General features: G+C 41.3%; 1 protein-coding gene and 1 non-coding gene across 2 annotated transcripts in view; one reads left to right on the top strand and one right to left on the bottom strand.

Annotated features, from left to right (window-relative positions):
• The window catches only part of Ttll5 (tubulin tyrosine ligase like 5), a 254,825-nt gene that overhangs the window by 15,160 nt on the left and 225,950 nt on the right, over positions 1-13,715 (top strand). The window contains 3 exon segments of the mRNA XM_045154327.1: positions 2,011-2,093; positions 4,182-4,288; positions 10,299-10,429. Coding sequence (XP_045010262.1) covers positions 2,011-2,093; positions 4,182-4,288; positions 10,299-10,429 — 321 coding nt within the window.
• LOC123462634 lies at positions 8,216-8,346 on the bottom strand. Its single transcript, XR_006638420.1, has one exon. It is a non-coding gene; the product is annotated as a small nucleolar RNA SNORA51 (small nucleolar RNA).

The following is a 13,715-nucleotide window of genomic DNA, read 5'->3' as shown; positions in this document are numbered from 1 at the left end:
GGCTGGAGAGATGGCTTAGAGGTTAGGCGCTTGCCTGTGAAGCCTGAGGACCCCGGTTCAAGGCTCGATTCTTCAGGACCCATGTTAACCAGATGCACCAGGGGGCACACACATCTGGAGTTCGTTTGCATTGGCTGGAGGCCCTGGCACGCCCATTCTCTTTGTCTGTCTGTCTCTCTCTCTCTCTCTGTCGCTCTCAAATAAATAAATAAAAATAAACAAAAAAATTTAAAAACAACAACTAAAGAAAAAGTTGCTAAACTTTTCTTAAATTCCATTATTTAAAAAAATTTTGTTTTTTGGTTCCTTAAGATTTAATCATCTTTTTACCTTTTTATGAACAGAATCCTTTAACTTTTGGTAGTAGATGCCTTGGTTTTCTGAATTATTAAACATATTTGGCCCATTTTTTTTTTCTTTCTAAAATAGCAGGTCATGTGGTCTGCTCAGATATAAGCCTGTGGTTAAATCCCCTTGAGAAGTTAACTGGGGCATTACTTAAGGTCTTTTGATCCCATAGTGTGAGATGGCAGCTCCCTTCACTGTTCATTTCTTAGATATTTCTTGAGTTCACTTATAATAATTTTTACAGTATGATTTCTTATGCTTTATTGGTGAAAAATAGTAGTGGGGCTTTTTCTTTCATATAACCTCAAGTTGTGTGTACTTTAATAATTAAATAGATTGAAATTTAGAGGCAACAGAGGTATTGTCAACTGAACATAAACATTTCTTAGAATGACTATCATTTTATAATCTGCTTCTGAATGTGTCATTTAGTAAGTTTGTATTTTTATAGACTAGCCATAGAAGTACAAGCAAAGTAAATAGGGAACTTTAAATTAGAAAGGTGAAATGAATTTAATAATATATATATATATCTTTTACAACATTTTGCTTTTATTTACTTATTAGAGAAAGGGAGGGAATGAGAGAGAGAGAGAATGGACTCACCAGGGCCTCCAGCCACTACAGACAAATTCCAGACGTGTGCGCCCCCTTGTGCATCTGGCTAACGAAGGTCCTGGGGAATCGAGCCTCGAACCGGGGTCCTTAGGCTTCACAGGCAAGCGCTTAACCGCTAAGCCATCTCTCCAGCCCATATGTACTTTTTTAATGAGAGAGAATTGGCGTGCCAGGGCCTCCAGCCACTCCAGTTGTACTCCAGATGTGTGCACCACTTTGTGTGCATGAGTGACCTTGCACGCTTGTGTCAGCTTGTGCGTCTAGTTCATGTGTGGCCTGGAGAGTAGAGCATGGGCCTTAGGCTTCACAGGCAAGCGCCTTAACTGCTAAGCCATCTCTCCCACCTGACGTATGTACTCTTCACCAGTGCGCTAGTTTGTGTGTGGAAGTACGGGCATGTGTGTGCCTTGGTGTGTGCGTGGAGGTGGGAGGACAACCTGAACTGTCGGTCCTTGTCTTCCACCTTGTTTGAGAAAGGAGCTCTCTCGTTTGCCTCTGCGAATGCCAGACTCACTGCCCTTTGTGCTTTGGGCTTCTCCTGGCTCCGTCTCCCGTCAGTGTAGGCATGTGGGTTATAGACGCATGAGCTGTGGTGTCTGGATTTCTGTTCTGGGCACCCTGGCTCTGGTCTTTAGGATCATGCAGCATGTGCTTTTAACCACTTCCAAGCTAGAGAATGAATGGTATTTTGAGAGAATTGCAACAATTGCTAACTGACACTAAAATAGATAACATTTCTTGGAGGGAGGATCACAGACACTGTTACACTGTTGCTCCATTGCCCACTTTCTTCATTGAAGGCATTGTTAACTTTCAGCTATAAACTAGTAAAAACAAAGGTGTAATTTCCCCCCTTTCGCTGGAGTGAACTAATGCCATAATCTCTAAGGTCCTTGGTCCTGAATACCCTTAACTTACTGTAGTTTGAATGGTGTCAGTATAGTGCCTTCAGCTAGTATTGAGCAAACTACTGTCTTAGATTTTGTTCTTGTTTTTTGCAGCTAGCTTCCAGGTTACTGAACTTGATTCTGTGTTTTTCTTTAGAACATTATCATTTATCTTATAAAATTGTGAAAACGGACAGTCGCCTGGTGCGCAGCATTCTAACAGCCCATGGATTTCACGAAGTAAGCTCATTTTTGTGATCTCATCTTATCCCAAAAGCTGAAAATCCTAGCTTCCTAACTGACTTTATTGATCTGTAGAGCGAGTTCTAGGAAGTACACAGGACCTGTATGCAGAATTGGTAACACTAGCAATTTATCCTGTCATAGATGGAAAGAGAGAGGCCGGTCAGGAATACCGAAGCTCCTTAAGACACTGTTATGGAAGTGACTGGACTCCCCTCTTTGTCCTTGTCTCTCTGGAGATAGAATTTTTGGACTAGTTTGGGTCTTAGGTGGAGAGGGGAGGGTGGATAACGGTCAGGTCCTTTAAAACCATGGAGCAAGAACATTTCCTGTTGTAGTTACCTGATCACTGCTGGCACAAAGCCCCTGGCTGAAACCAACTGTGGGAAGAAGGTATATTTTGGCTGACAGACTTGAGGGAAAGCTCCATGATGGTAGGGAAAACTGTGGCATGAGCAGAGGCTAGACATCACCTCCTGCCCACCATCAGGAGAGAGTGCTGATTAGCGCTGGCAAACTGAGGGTTAATAAACCTTAAGTCCACCCCAGTGACACACCTCCTCCAGAAAAGCTCCACCTCCCAAATTGCCATCAGCTGGGTACCAAGATTCAGAACACGGGTTTATGAGGGACACCTAATCCAAACCATCACATTTCCCCACAGATAATTGGGATCTTGTCATAAAAAAGGACAGGCAAACTGCTAAACAGACTTCCACTGCTGATGGCCTGTGACCATTGCTGAAAGTCTGGGTGCTAACACCTACTACACTACTATGTGTAGGAGACATTCAGGAGATGTTTTGATGCCTGTTCATGTCCTGTCCTGTTGTTTATTTATTTTTTTTATTTTTTCGAGGTAGGGTTTCACTCTACTTACTCTCTCACTATGGAGTCTCAGGGTGGCCTCAAATGCATGGCAATCCTATCTCTGCTGCTTTTTATTATTTATATTTTAATCTCTAACACTTGCTGTAGGCCTATCATATGGTATGGACAAAGTGTGTCATTGAATAAATGGACAGATGAAATCTAACTTGGTTCACTCCTGAAAGGTTTTAGTTCTGATCTGATCTGCAAGGACATAAGGAAGGTCTAGGAAGAGTTTGGAGGGCTGGGTTTTGATCTCATACTTTTTTTTGGTTTTTCAAGGTAGGGTTTCACTCTAGCCTAGGCTGACCTGGAATTTACTATGTAGTCTCAGGGTGGCCGTAAACTCATGGTGATCCTCCTACCTCTGCCTGCCCAGTGCTGGAATTAAAGGCGTGCGCCACCACGCCTGGCTTGATCACATACTTTTATATGCAAGAGTAATAGACATTGTAGCCGACAGCTTCAAGTTTTCTGAGATGAACTTCCAGACCAGGCACAGTTATGGAGGAAGGGATTTATTGAAGCAGGGAAAGTTCCATAAAGGCAGAAAAAGTTGGCCCATTTTCACAAGACCTAGCAGTGAGAAAAAGCCACAGACCAAAGGCCAAAAGCCACACCACACACTTAGGAGCTCCAGGAGGAGCTCAGGCACTTTGCGTATCTTTACACTAAAATTCAAATCCAACACCACACCTTTGGGCTGGACCCTAAGATCCACCCAGTGACACCGCCTCCAGCCATGTACCTGGAACTCTAAGGCTTTAATAAAACTCCTGAATCTAAAAGCCATGCGTGGTGGTGTACACCTTTAATCCCAGCACTGGGGAGGCAGAGGTAGGAGGATCACCATGAGTTTGAGGCCACCCTGAGATTATATAGTGAATTCCAGGTCAGCCTGGGCTAGAGCAAAACCCTACCTCGAATAAAACAAAAACAAAAAACCCCTCCTGAATCTATTGGGAGACATTTATTCAAACTACCACAGACATTATCAATTTATGTAGAAGAGTCTTATTGGTTGCATACATGATTTGCTCAATCTCTTATTCTTTAAACCCGAGTATCTTATTTGCTGTCATACTAGGCTCACATACTAACTGGGCCACCCTTGTGGATCTGTGGAAGAAAAATCATTGTACCTTTTCTGCCACTGGTCCTCCTGGAGGGAGGCTACCACTAATGTTTTCTTGCCTTCTGTGGTTCTGCCCTCAGGTTCACCCAAGCAGCCCTGACTATAACCTGATGTGGACAGGATCCCACCTGAAGCCCTTCTTACTTCGCACTCTCTCTGAAGCACAAAAGGTTAATCACTTTCCCAGGTATTGAGTGCTCTTGTAGCTGCTTTTCTAGGTAGCTGACATTGGACCATGTAGCCAGCTGAGAGAATTATCTACTTTTTAGAAAAAGAAATGGAAAAAGTAGTATGGTGTAGTGTGGCAATGTGCAGTTCAGACAGAAGCATTCATTTCTCTAGGAATATGTGGATGCTTTTCAAAGTCTGGAGATATGAATGTTTTTAAGGAGACAGTTTTGGGTTGTCTTCACTGATACTGAGATTCTGGACGGCACCTCATGTGGATGGGCTCTCCAATTTCACCTTCCCTTTTACAGTTGCTGTTCACTTCTATTACAGAGTGATCTACCTAGTATCTTAACATGGTGCACTGACTTTGGTCATAAGTATTTTCAGGCTTCCGAAGTTAAAAAAAAATACGGTGTCCTATTAATTTCATAACTATTCTTTCTTGTATTATGGTGTTTTTATTTCTTGGCTTTTAACAAAATTGAAAGATGACATATCTAGTGGTCAACTGATTTAGACCATTAAATTTTTTTTGGTGGTTTTTCAAGGTAGGGTCTTGTTCTAGCCCAGGCTGACCTGGAATTGACTCAGAATTGTCTTTGGTTGTACTTAAAGTCACAGTGATCCTCCTACCTCTGCTTTCCCTGAGTACTGAGATTAAAGACACGCACCATGCCGGGTGTGGTGGCACACACCTCTGATCCCAGCACTTGGGAGGCAGAGGTAGAAGGATCACTATGAATTCGAGGCCACTCTGAGAATTCCAGGTCAGCCTGGGCTAGAGAGAGACACTACCTTGAAAAACCAAAAACAAAACATGCTGAACTCCATTAAATTAAAAAAAATTATTAATTTTTTTTTATTGACACTTCCATAATTGTAGACAATATAACCCATGATAATTCCTTCCCTTCCTCAACTTTTCCCTTTGAAATTCTACTCTTCATCATATCCCCTCCTATTCTCAATCAGTCTCTCTTTTATATTGATGTCATGATCTTTTCCTCCTGTTATGATGGTTTTGTGTAGGTAGTGTCAGGCACTGTGAAGTCATGGATATCCAGGTCATTTTGCGTCTGGTAGAGCATGTTTAAGGAGTCCTACCCTTCCTTTGGCTCTTAAATTCTTTCCACCACCTCTTCCGCAATAGACCCTGAGCCTTTGAAGGTGTGATAGAGATATTTCAATGCTGAGCACTCCTCTCTCACTTCTTCTCAGCACCATGGTGCCTTCTGAGTCATCTCAAGGTCACTGTCATCTAAAAAGAGAAGCTTCTCTAACCAAAAGTGAGAGTAACATTAATATATGGGGGTATGAACATTAAGAGAAGTGCTTACTGGATTGTTTGGTGAGCATAGTATATACTTTTAGCCAGACAGCAGCAGATGATTTTACACCCCATAGGGCTCATGACTATGTCTGTTGTAGGTATTCAGTATCAGGGATGTACTTCCGCCCATGGAGCAAGCCTCCAGTCCAATTAGATGGCAGTTGTTTTCTCCTATAACAGACATGCCACTATTGCACCCTTTAACTCATTTGGCCTGGCTGGCCAAATATAAGACTTGAAATGTTTATTGTTGGATATCTTTTTTTTTTTTTTTTTTTGAGGTAGAGTCTCACTCTGGCCCAGGCTGACCTGGAATTCACTATGTAGTCTCAGATCCTCCTACCTCTGCCTCCCAAGTGCTGGGATTAAAGGCATGCGCCACCATGCCTGACTGACTGTTGGGTATCTTCACTGGTGATCTCTCTCTCTCCCATTGAACTGCATGCAGCATGGCTTTTTTCCAGCTTTGTGTCAGCTGGTCTACATGGAGGAGGTTTTCAGCTCAGCTCCAGCAGGGTTTCTCAGCATAAATGTCATTTTTAATGTTATTAGCTTTTCTACTTATGTCCATTTTCTGTTCTAGGATCCAATCAGGATCCCACATTGCATTTTGTTGTCAAATCTCCTTGGCTTTTTCTGGTGTATGACTGTCCCTCAGTTTTCAATTATTTTTCAATACATTTACAAGTTGAGTATCTCTAACCTAAGTTGCTTAGGATTTTGGATTTAGTTTTTCTGTTTTTGGAATATTTACATATACATCATGAGATATCTTAAGGATGGGACCCAGTCTAAACAATGAAATACATTTATGTTTTACATCTACTTCACAAACTTAGCATGAATATAATTTTATACAATATTTCAATAGTTTTTGTATGAAATAATGATTCATGGTATAAAATTTTCCACTTGTTCTATCATGTTACTGAAACAATTTTGGATTTTGGAACATTTTGTAGTTTTAGATTAGGAATGCTCAACCTGTGATATGTTTTAATTAAAATCTATAATATTTAGGGCATTTTATTTTCTGTTTATTTACTTATTTTGAAACAGGGTTTCACTATGAGTCCTATGTTGTTCTGAAGAATTCCTGTGATTCTCTTGTGTAAGCCTCCAGAGGGCTGGGATTGTAAGCATGCACTGTTCTTGACAAATATTTGGAATAGCTTGATACATTGCATTCTGGAGTACTTGCAGTAATAATCAGTCATATACATATGAACAATTAGAGCCTTATGGTCAGAGGAAAGTAGAAAATATGTATATATTTTCTGCAGGGAAGGTATGATATAAAATACAAGTATTAAATATGTCCTCTTAGGCTAAGACTTTTCCTCCAGCAAGGTTTACACTTCCATAGCCTTATAGAACAGTGCCACAGGCTGAGAATTAAGTATTCCAACACATGAACCTATTGGGAGGGCATATTTTACATTCAAACCACCACAAAGATTGTTGATGGAACTTTATGAAGCTGGAATTTCTTTCATGTATTTAGTCCTTATAATCTGAAAATTTGAATGTGTTTAAGACAGACTTAAAACATGATCTTTTTGTTTATGTTCAAAATTTGTTTTAGAATTTTTATATTTGTAAATCAAGTTTTGCAAAGCAGTATTTAGAATTAAGAACATAGGTCTAAACGTCAAACATAAAGTATAAAACTTGTACAGAGAAAATCTTTATGATCTTAGGTTAAGCAAAGATTTTTTGGTTATTACAATGAAAGCACAGTGCATAAAAGGAAAAAAGATAAGGTAGACTTCATTAAAATGAAAAACGTCTGCTTTCTCAGAGTCACTTCAAAAAATGTAAAAGGTTGTATATTATGGCACACACCTTTAATCATAGCATTTGGGAGGCAGAGGTAGGATGGCCATGAGTTCAAGGCCACCTTGAGATTACACAGTCATTTCCAGGTCAGTCTAGACTAGAGTGAGAACCGTATCTTGAAAAACCAAATGAATAAATAAATAAAGTAAAAAGGAACTCACAGACTGGAGAACAAATATTTACAAATATGTATCTGTTTAAGAATTTGTGTCCACAGTATATAATGAGCTCTTGAAACTCAGTAGTAAGAAAAGAACCCTTGTTTTCAAGATGGGCAAAAGATTAAGTGGGTATTTCAAGAAAGATATGCTGATGCAAATTAAAGACAGAAAAGAGGTTTGATATCATTGGTCATTAGTGGACTACAGATTAAAACCATATGTGGTACAACCTATTTCTCCCTATTAGAATGGCTAAAAACTACCAAGTGATATCTTCCAATTAGGTTTTTTTTTTTTTTAAATTTATTTTACTTTATTTGGGAGAGAGAGGGAGTGGGCATGCCAGGGCTTTAGCCACTGTAAATGAACTCCAGATGCATGAGCCACCCTTTGTGGCTTATGTGGGTCCTAGGGAATCGAACCTGGGTTCTTTGGCTTCACAGGCATATGCCTTAACCACTAAGCCATTGCTATAGCCCAATATCTATTAATTGGGAATGGCTAAAAACCAACAATAGCAAGTGCTGGTCAAGACATGTCATAACTGGAACACTAGTTGGTTGCTGATAGAAGTGCAAAATGATACAGCCAGTTTGGACAACTTTTTTTTTTCCTATGTCTCCCCATTCACAAACAGACCAGGCACGGTGGCCTAGGCTGAGTTGTACGTTGGTAGGTTTACTTTGCCTCCTCTTTCTATACAGTCAGTATAAGAACACAGCCTATGGTAAGCAGTAGGAAGCTTGGACAACTTTGATACTATGAAATACACATTTGTTCTAAGTCCCAGTTTCTTGATTTTGAAGTCCTAAAATCAGTGGCAGGCCCTGGGTAGCTTCAGGAGGGCCACAGGTTATGGGGAAGACCATGGCATGGTGGGAAAGCTAGAGGTTTCAGTCTGCTCCGTAGTGTCCAGGAAGATGAGGGGAGCTGAAGTGATCAGCAATTTCATCCGTCACATCTGTCTGGTGAAGCTGCCAATTAGCTGAGCCCATGGCAGTTCCTGGAGGAAGTGTCCCAGAGAGGGCAGGGAAGCGCTGTGCCCTCTGCTGCTCTCCATCTGTATTCCTTGTCATAGGCTTACAGTCAGCCAGCAAATGGGAGTGGTCTTTTGAGCTCTAGTAAGTTCATTGACCAAAGAGAGGGTCTTGGGGTCTCTGAGGGGAAGCTGGTCAGCCAGAGCACAAGTAAAACAACCAGGGCCTTGCAACTAGGGTCAGAAGTTAGGGGCAGTCTTGAGGCCTGATATCCAGGTAGATAGTATCAGAATTGAATTGGATACCCAGGTGGCATTTGCACAGGATTGCTTGCTGGTGGTAGAGAAGGACTCCACAGAGTTGGCATCAAAAGTGTTGAGTGAGTATGTGGAATTGAGAGTGCAGAATAGAATTTGGTATTTCCTCTGTCTCAGAATATGATAGGAGAAACTGAGCTTGTTTTTCCAATATCCTCAGAATAACTGTCTTGGCAGTTCTTATAAAGTTAAATATATACTTACGTGGCGAGTGTAAAATGTGTCTATAAATTCTTTGACACTGCTTTCAAATGTTCAGTCAAATTTTTCTGTTCTTGAGTGTCAACTGGATTTAGAGACTTGCCTGTAACAAATGGAATGTGGCAGAAGAGGTGGTGTGTCATCTCGGAGACTAGGTCATAGCAGACATTACAGCCTGTTTCTGGGATCACTGGGTCTAGGAGAAGCTAGTGGCCTGTCATGAAAACAGTCAGCCTTACCGAAGAGTTTGCATGGGGAGGAAGTGAAGCCTTTTGCCAGCAGTCAGCCCCATGCCAGTGAGCCACGGGAAGTGGATGCTGTGCCCACAGTCAGGCCTGCTGTTGGCAGCGCAGGCCAACATCTTCCCTATAACCTTAGCAGAGGCCCCAAGACAGAGCTGCACAGTCCTTTCCTCCCTCATCGCTGGCCATGGAAATCATATGAGTTTATTAATGTGTATCACTATTTTAAGCTGCTCTGTTTGGGGATTATTATGTAGTAGTAGATAACTCATATAACATAATAAACAACCTGGCAGGCTCACACCTAGAACAATGAGAATGTTTGCATGAAAACTTACTGTTCATACCAAAACCTGTATGCAGATGTTTTTAGTAAGTGTATTTATTATCTCCCCAAACTGAAAATAACCCAGATGTCCTTTAACTAGTAAATAGGTAAATAAACTGTGGTGTAGGCCACAGCATGGGTTGTAAGTAGATGAATAAAAGAAAAAACTGCTGACATGTGTGGCAGTGGAGTAAAGCTCAAGAGCGTCATGCTCAGGGGAAGTCAGCCTGGAGACGCTTACGTCCTAGTGCTATTTATACTTGACTTTCTGGGAAGAACGGAAAACAGGTGAATGTTTGCCTAGTGTCTAGAGGTGATTGAAGGGGTTGATGCAAAGGAACTTGAGGCAACTTTGGGATATTAGAACTGTTGTATATCATTATTGGAGTGGTCATTACCTAATCACGTATCAGAATTACATACCTAAAGAGCAAATTTTACTGTATATAAATTGTATCTTAGTGAATAAATTTGACCAAAAATAACCATATGATGAAAATGTTGGATAAGGCTTTGGGGTAACAGTGATAGATTTAGGGTAAACGGCTGTCTTCATTAATGACTCTAACTATGAGCTGTGAGTTCTTTGGAGTAATAGTTTACTGAAATGCAAATATGTCCTGGGTTTTAGGTCTTATGAACTAACCCGGAAGGACCGACTGTACAAAAACATCGTTCGAATGCAACATACACATGGATTCAAGGCTTTTCACATCCTCCCTCAGACGTTCCTCCTGCCAGCTGAGTACGCGGAATTCTGTAGTAAGTGCTTGACCGAAAAGGCACCTTAGATTAGTGCCAATTTACCCCAGAGTTGCTTCATATTAGCAACCAATTGGGACTTTTGAAGTCCTTGAAAAATTATAGTTCTCTAATAAAATAGTTGAAGACATTAGTTTAGAATTATTTTTGTTTTGTTTTGTTTTGTTTTTCAAGGTAGGGTCTCACTTTGGCTCAGGCTGACCTGGAATTCACTATGTAGTCTCAGGGTGGCCTTGAACTCACGGCGATCCTCCTACCTCTGCCTCCCAAGTGCTGGGATTAAAGGCGTGTGCCACCACACCCGGCTAGAATTATTTTTATTATGATGGTGCTCTTGGGTTTTTTTTTTAAATTTTGTTTATTTTTATTTATTTGAGAGCGACAGACAGAGAGAAAGAGGCAGAAAGGGAAGAGAGAGAGAGAGAGAGAGAGGAAGAGAGAGGGAGGGAGGGAGGGAGGGAGAGAAAGAGAAAGAATGGGCGTGCCAGGGCCTCCAGCCACTGCAAATGAACTCCAGACACGTGCACCCCCTTGTGCATCTGGCTAACGTGGGTCCTAGGGAAACATGCCTCGAACCGGGGTCTTTAGGTTTCACAGGCAAGCGCTTAACCGCTAAGCCATCTCTTCAGCCCTGTTTTTTTTTTTTTTTTTTTTTTTTTTTTTTTTAAGGATCTCATTTATATAAGGACACACTGATGTCATCAGGCATGCCTTAATTGTCTCTTCATTGATAAGAATATGTGTGTGTGTAAGATCACTTTGTACTTCTGTATGTGAGATCCCCATGTTTCTCCCCGTTCTGTTCCCCAAACTCTTCCATATGCTACTTTAACAAAAGGGCTTGATGGAAGGGTCTATTGAACACATAGCCTTTTTACAGCCACCACGCTTAGACCTGGCAAGTGCAGCCAGAATGAGGCCCATACAGATCAGTCACTGTTCTTGCCACCCAGAGACCACACCAGGACGTTACATTGTCTTTGGAAGTGGAGTGGAGGCAAGGGAAGATGTCCAGAGGAATCTTCTTGCCTTCAGTGTGCTGCTTGCCCAGGGCCTGGCTGCTGTTCTTATGTACAGCCACTTAGATAAGTACACCATGGTCAGATTAACCATATTGCTAAGGTCACATGGTAGAGGAGAAGCCACCATTTCATACCTCTCTTCTTTCAAAGGGACATTTGTTTTTATGGTAAAGTCTTTTTTAAAGGTTTGTGACCAAGTCTAGCTACTCTTCATGTGAACGACTTTTAAGCTGGAAGAAGGAAGCGGCAAGAAAGATGGGTGAGAGCATTAGGTAAAGCAGAGCTTTCCAGAACTATGCTCCATGGCTAGTTATAATGGAGGTGAAGAAACGGTTTTAGGATGTGAATACAATTGCAGTATCAGCCAGTCATTAGAAATGCCTGAAGTTTGATACAACCTGTCAATTCCTAGAACCATAATTTTTGAGTTAAAAGGTCTTAGCAAACCTGATGAAATGTATTTTAAAGATAAGATGAGGTAGTTTAAGAATGTTGCCTAATAGTGCTCTGGACTCGAAGCTGGTGCTCGACTTCGTGCTCAGCTTCCCGCTCCTGGTTGGGGCTCTTGCATCGCATTGGACATGCGACCACTGGGGACTGGAGGGCCCTCTTGATCTGGGCAGACTGCTGAGACTTCTGTCCTGCCTCTGCCTCTCATTTTTCTTGTTTCTAGTCCACATTTGAAAGAAGTTGATCATTGTTCTGAAAAATCACAAATCAAAATCCTGCCGTAGATGATGAATGTTGATATTTAGAATTTCGGAAACATACCAGTGAAGCACCAGAGGACACATTAACTTTTTTGTTTAAATAAAAACATTTCCTCACACCCTGTGCATGCTAGGAGGCATGGTATCATAGGACACTTGCAGCCTAGAGGCATTAGTCAGATAAGACTAGTTCATAGAGCAGGACTGATAACAGTATGCTCATAACAAGCATTGCCTGTAGCTAGACTTTCCTCTTCCTGAAAACTAGAGTTTTCCACATTTGGTTGTCACTGTGGAGGGAGGGTACTGTCTCTAGACAGCTTTGGTCATTTTCTTAGGCATTTTTCTAGTACTGACTCTTGATAATGCAGTGTCGGTTAGTGCTTGTTTCACGTTTACTCTCCTGCTAGTCCGCTTGCTGTGAGGGTGAAGACTGCCGTTTTTACTGCCATGCGTCCCACCCCTCGAGAACAGATTAACATAGACTAGAAGAGACAGGAAGATCTTGAAAGAATGAAGCTTAGCAATTTTTTAAATTTTTTGTTTGCTTTATTACTTGCTTTATTAAATTATTAGCTGCTTCTGTGCTTATTCCAATTGTCCTCAGAAATCTGGGGGAACTGGCAAAAGGAAAAATACACACACACACACACACACACACACACACACACACACGTACTCAGGCTCCTTGTTTTTTGGTAATTTAATATTCTGTCATATATAACTAAACCTGTCTTCTGTTGCAGGACTTTAATATAAATCAGTTTTGCTTTGTTTTGCTTTTTTTCCATTTTTCAAGGTAGGGTCTCACTCTGGCCCAGGCTGACCTGGAATTAACTATGTAGTCTCAGGGTGGTCTTGAACTCATGGCAATCTGCCTACCTCTGCCTCCTAAGTGCTGGGATTAAAGGTGTGTGCCACCACACCTGGCTATAAATCACATTTTTTAAACTTTATTTATTTATTTATTTGAGAGAGAGAGAGAGAGAGAGAGAGAGAGAAAGAGACACAGAGAGGGAGAGAGAGAATGGGCATGCCAGGGCCTCTAGCCACTGCAGAGGCACTCCAGCCACTTAAAAGGAACTCCAGATGCACGCGCCCCCTTGTGCACCTGGCTTACATGGGTCCTGAGGAATCAAGCCGAGGTCCTTTGGCTTTGCAGGCAAATGCCTTAACACTAAGCAATCTCTCCAGCCCTAAATCACATTTTTAAAACATAATATAGTCCCATAGGACAAAGCATGTAAAGCAATAATCAGTGAAAAGTCATCTTTCTCTCCCTGGAGCTAATAATTATAATCACTTTTTTGGATGTTCTAGAGACATTCTTGGCATATACTAGCAAGCCTCTTGTGTGTGTGTGCGTGCAAACAGGAAAATGCAATATCCATTATCTGTGATTTCCTGTTTTTTAAAATTATTATTATTATTATTATTATTTTTAAAATTATTACTTTTTGTTTATTTGAAAGCAACAGACAGAAAGAGACAGAGGCAGAGAGAGAGAGAGAGAGAGAGAGAGAGAGAGAGAGAGAGAGAGAGAGAGAGAATGGG

The sequence above is a fragment of the Jaculus jaculus genome, chromosome 7 (assembly GCF_020740685.1).
Source record: "Jaculus jaculus isolate mJacJac1 chromosome 7, mJacJac1.mat.Y.cur, whole genome shotgun sequence".
Lineage (NCBI taxonomy): Eukaryota > Metazoa > Chordata > Mammalia > Rodentia > Dipodidae > Jaculus > Jaculus jaculus.
This window is presented reverse-complemented; position numbering and strand designations above follow the sequence as displayed.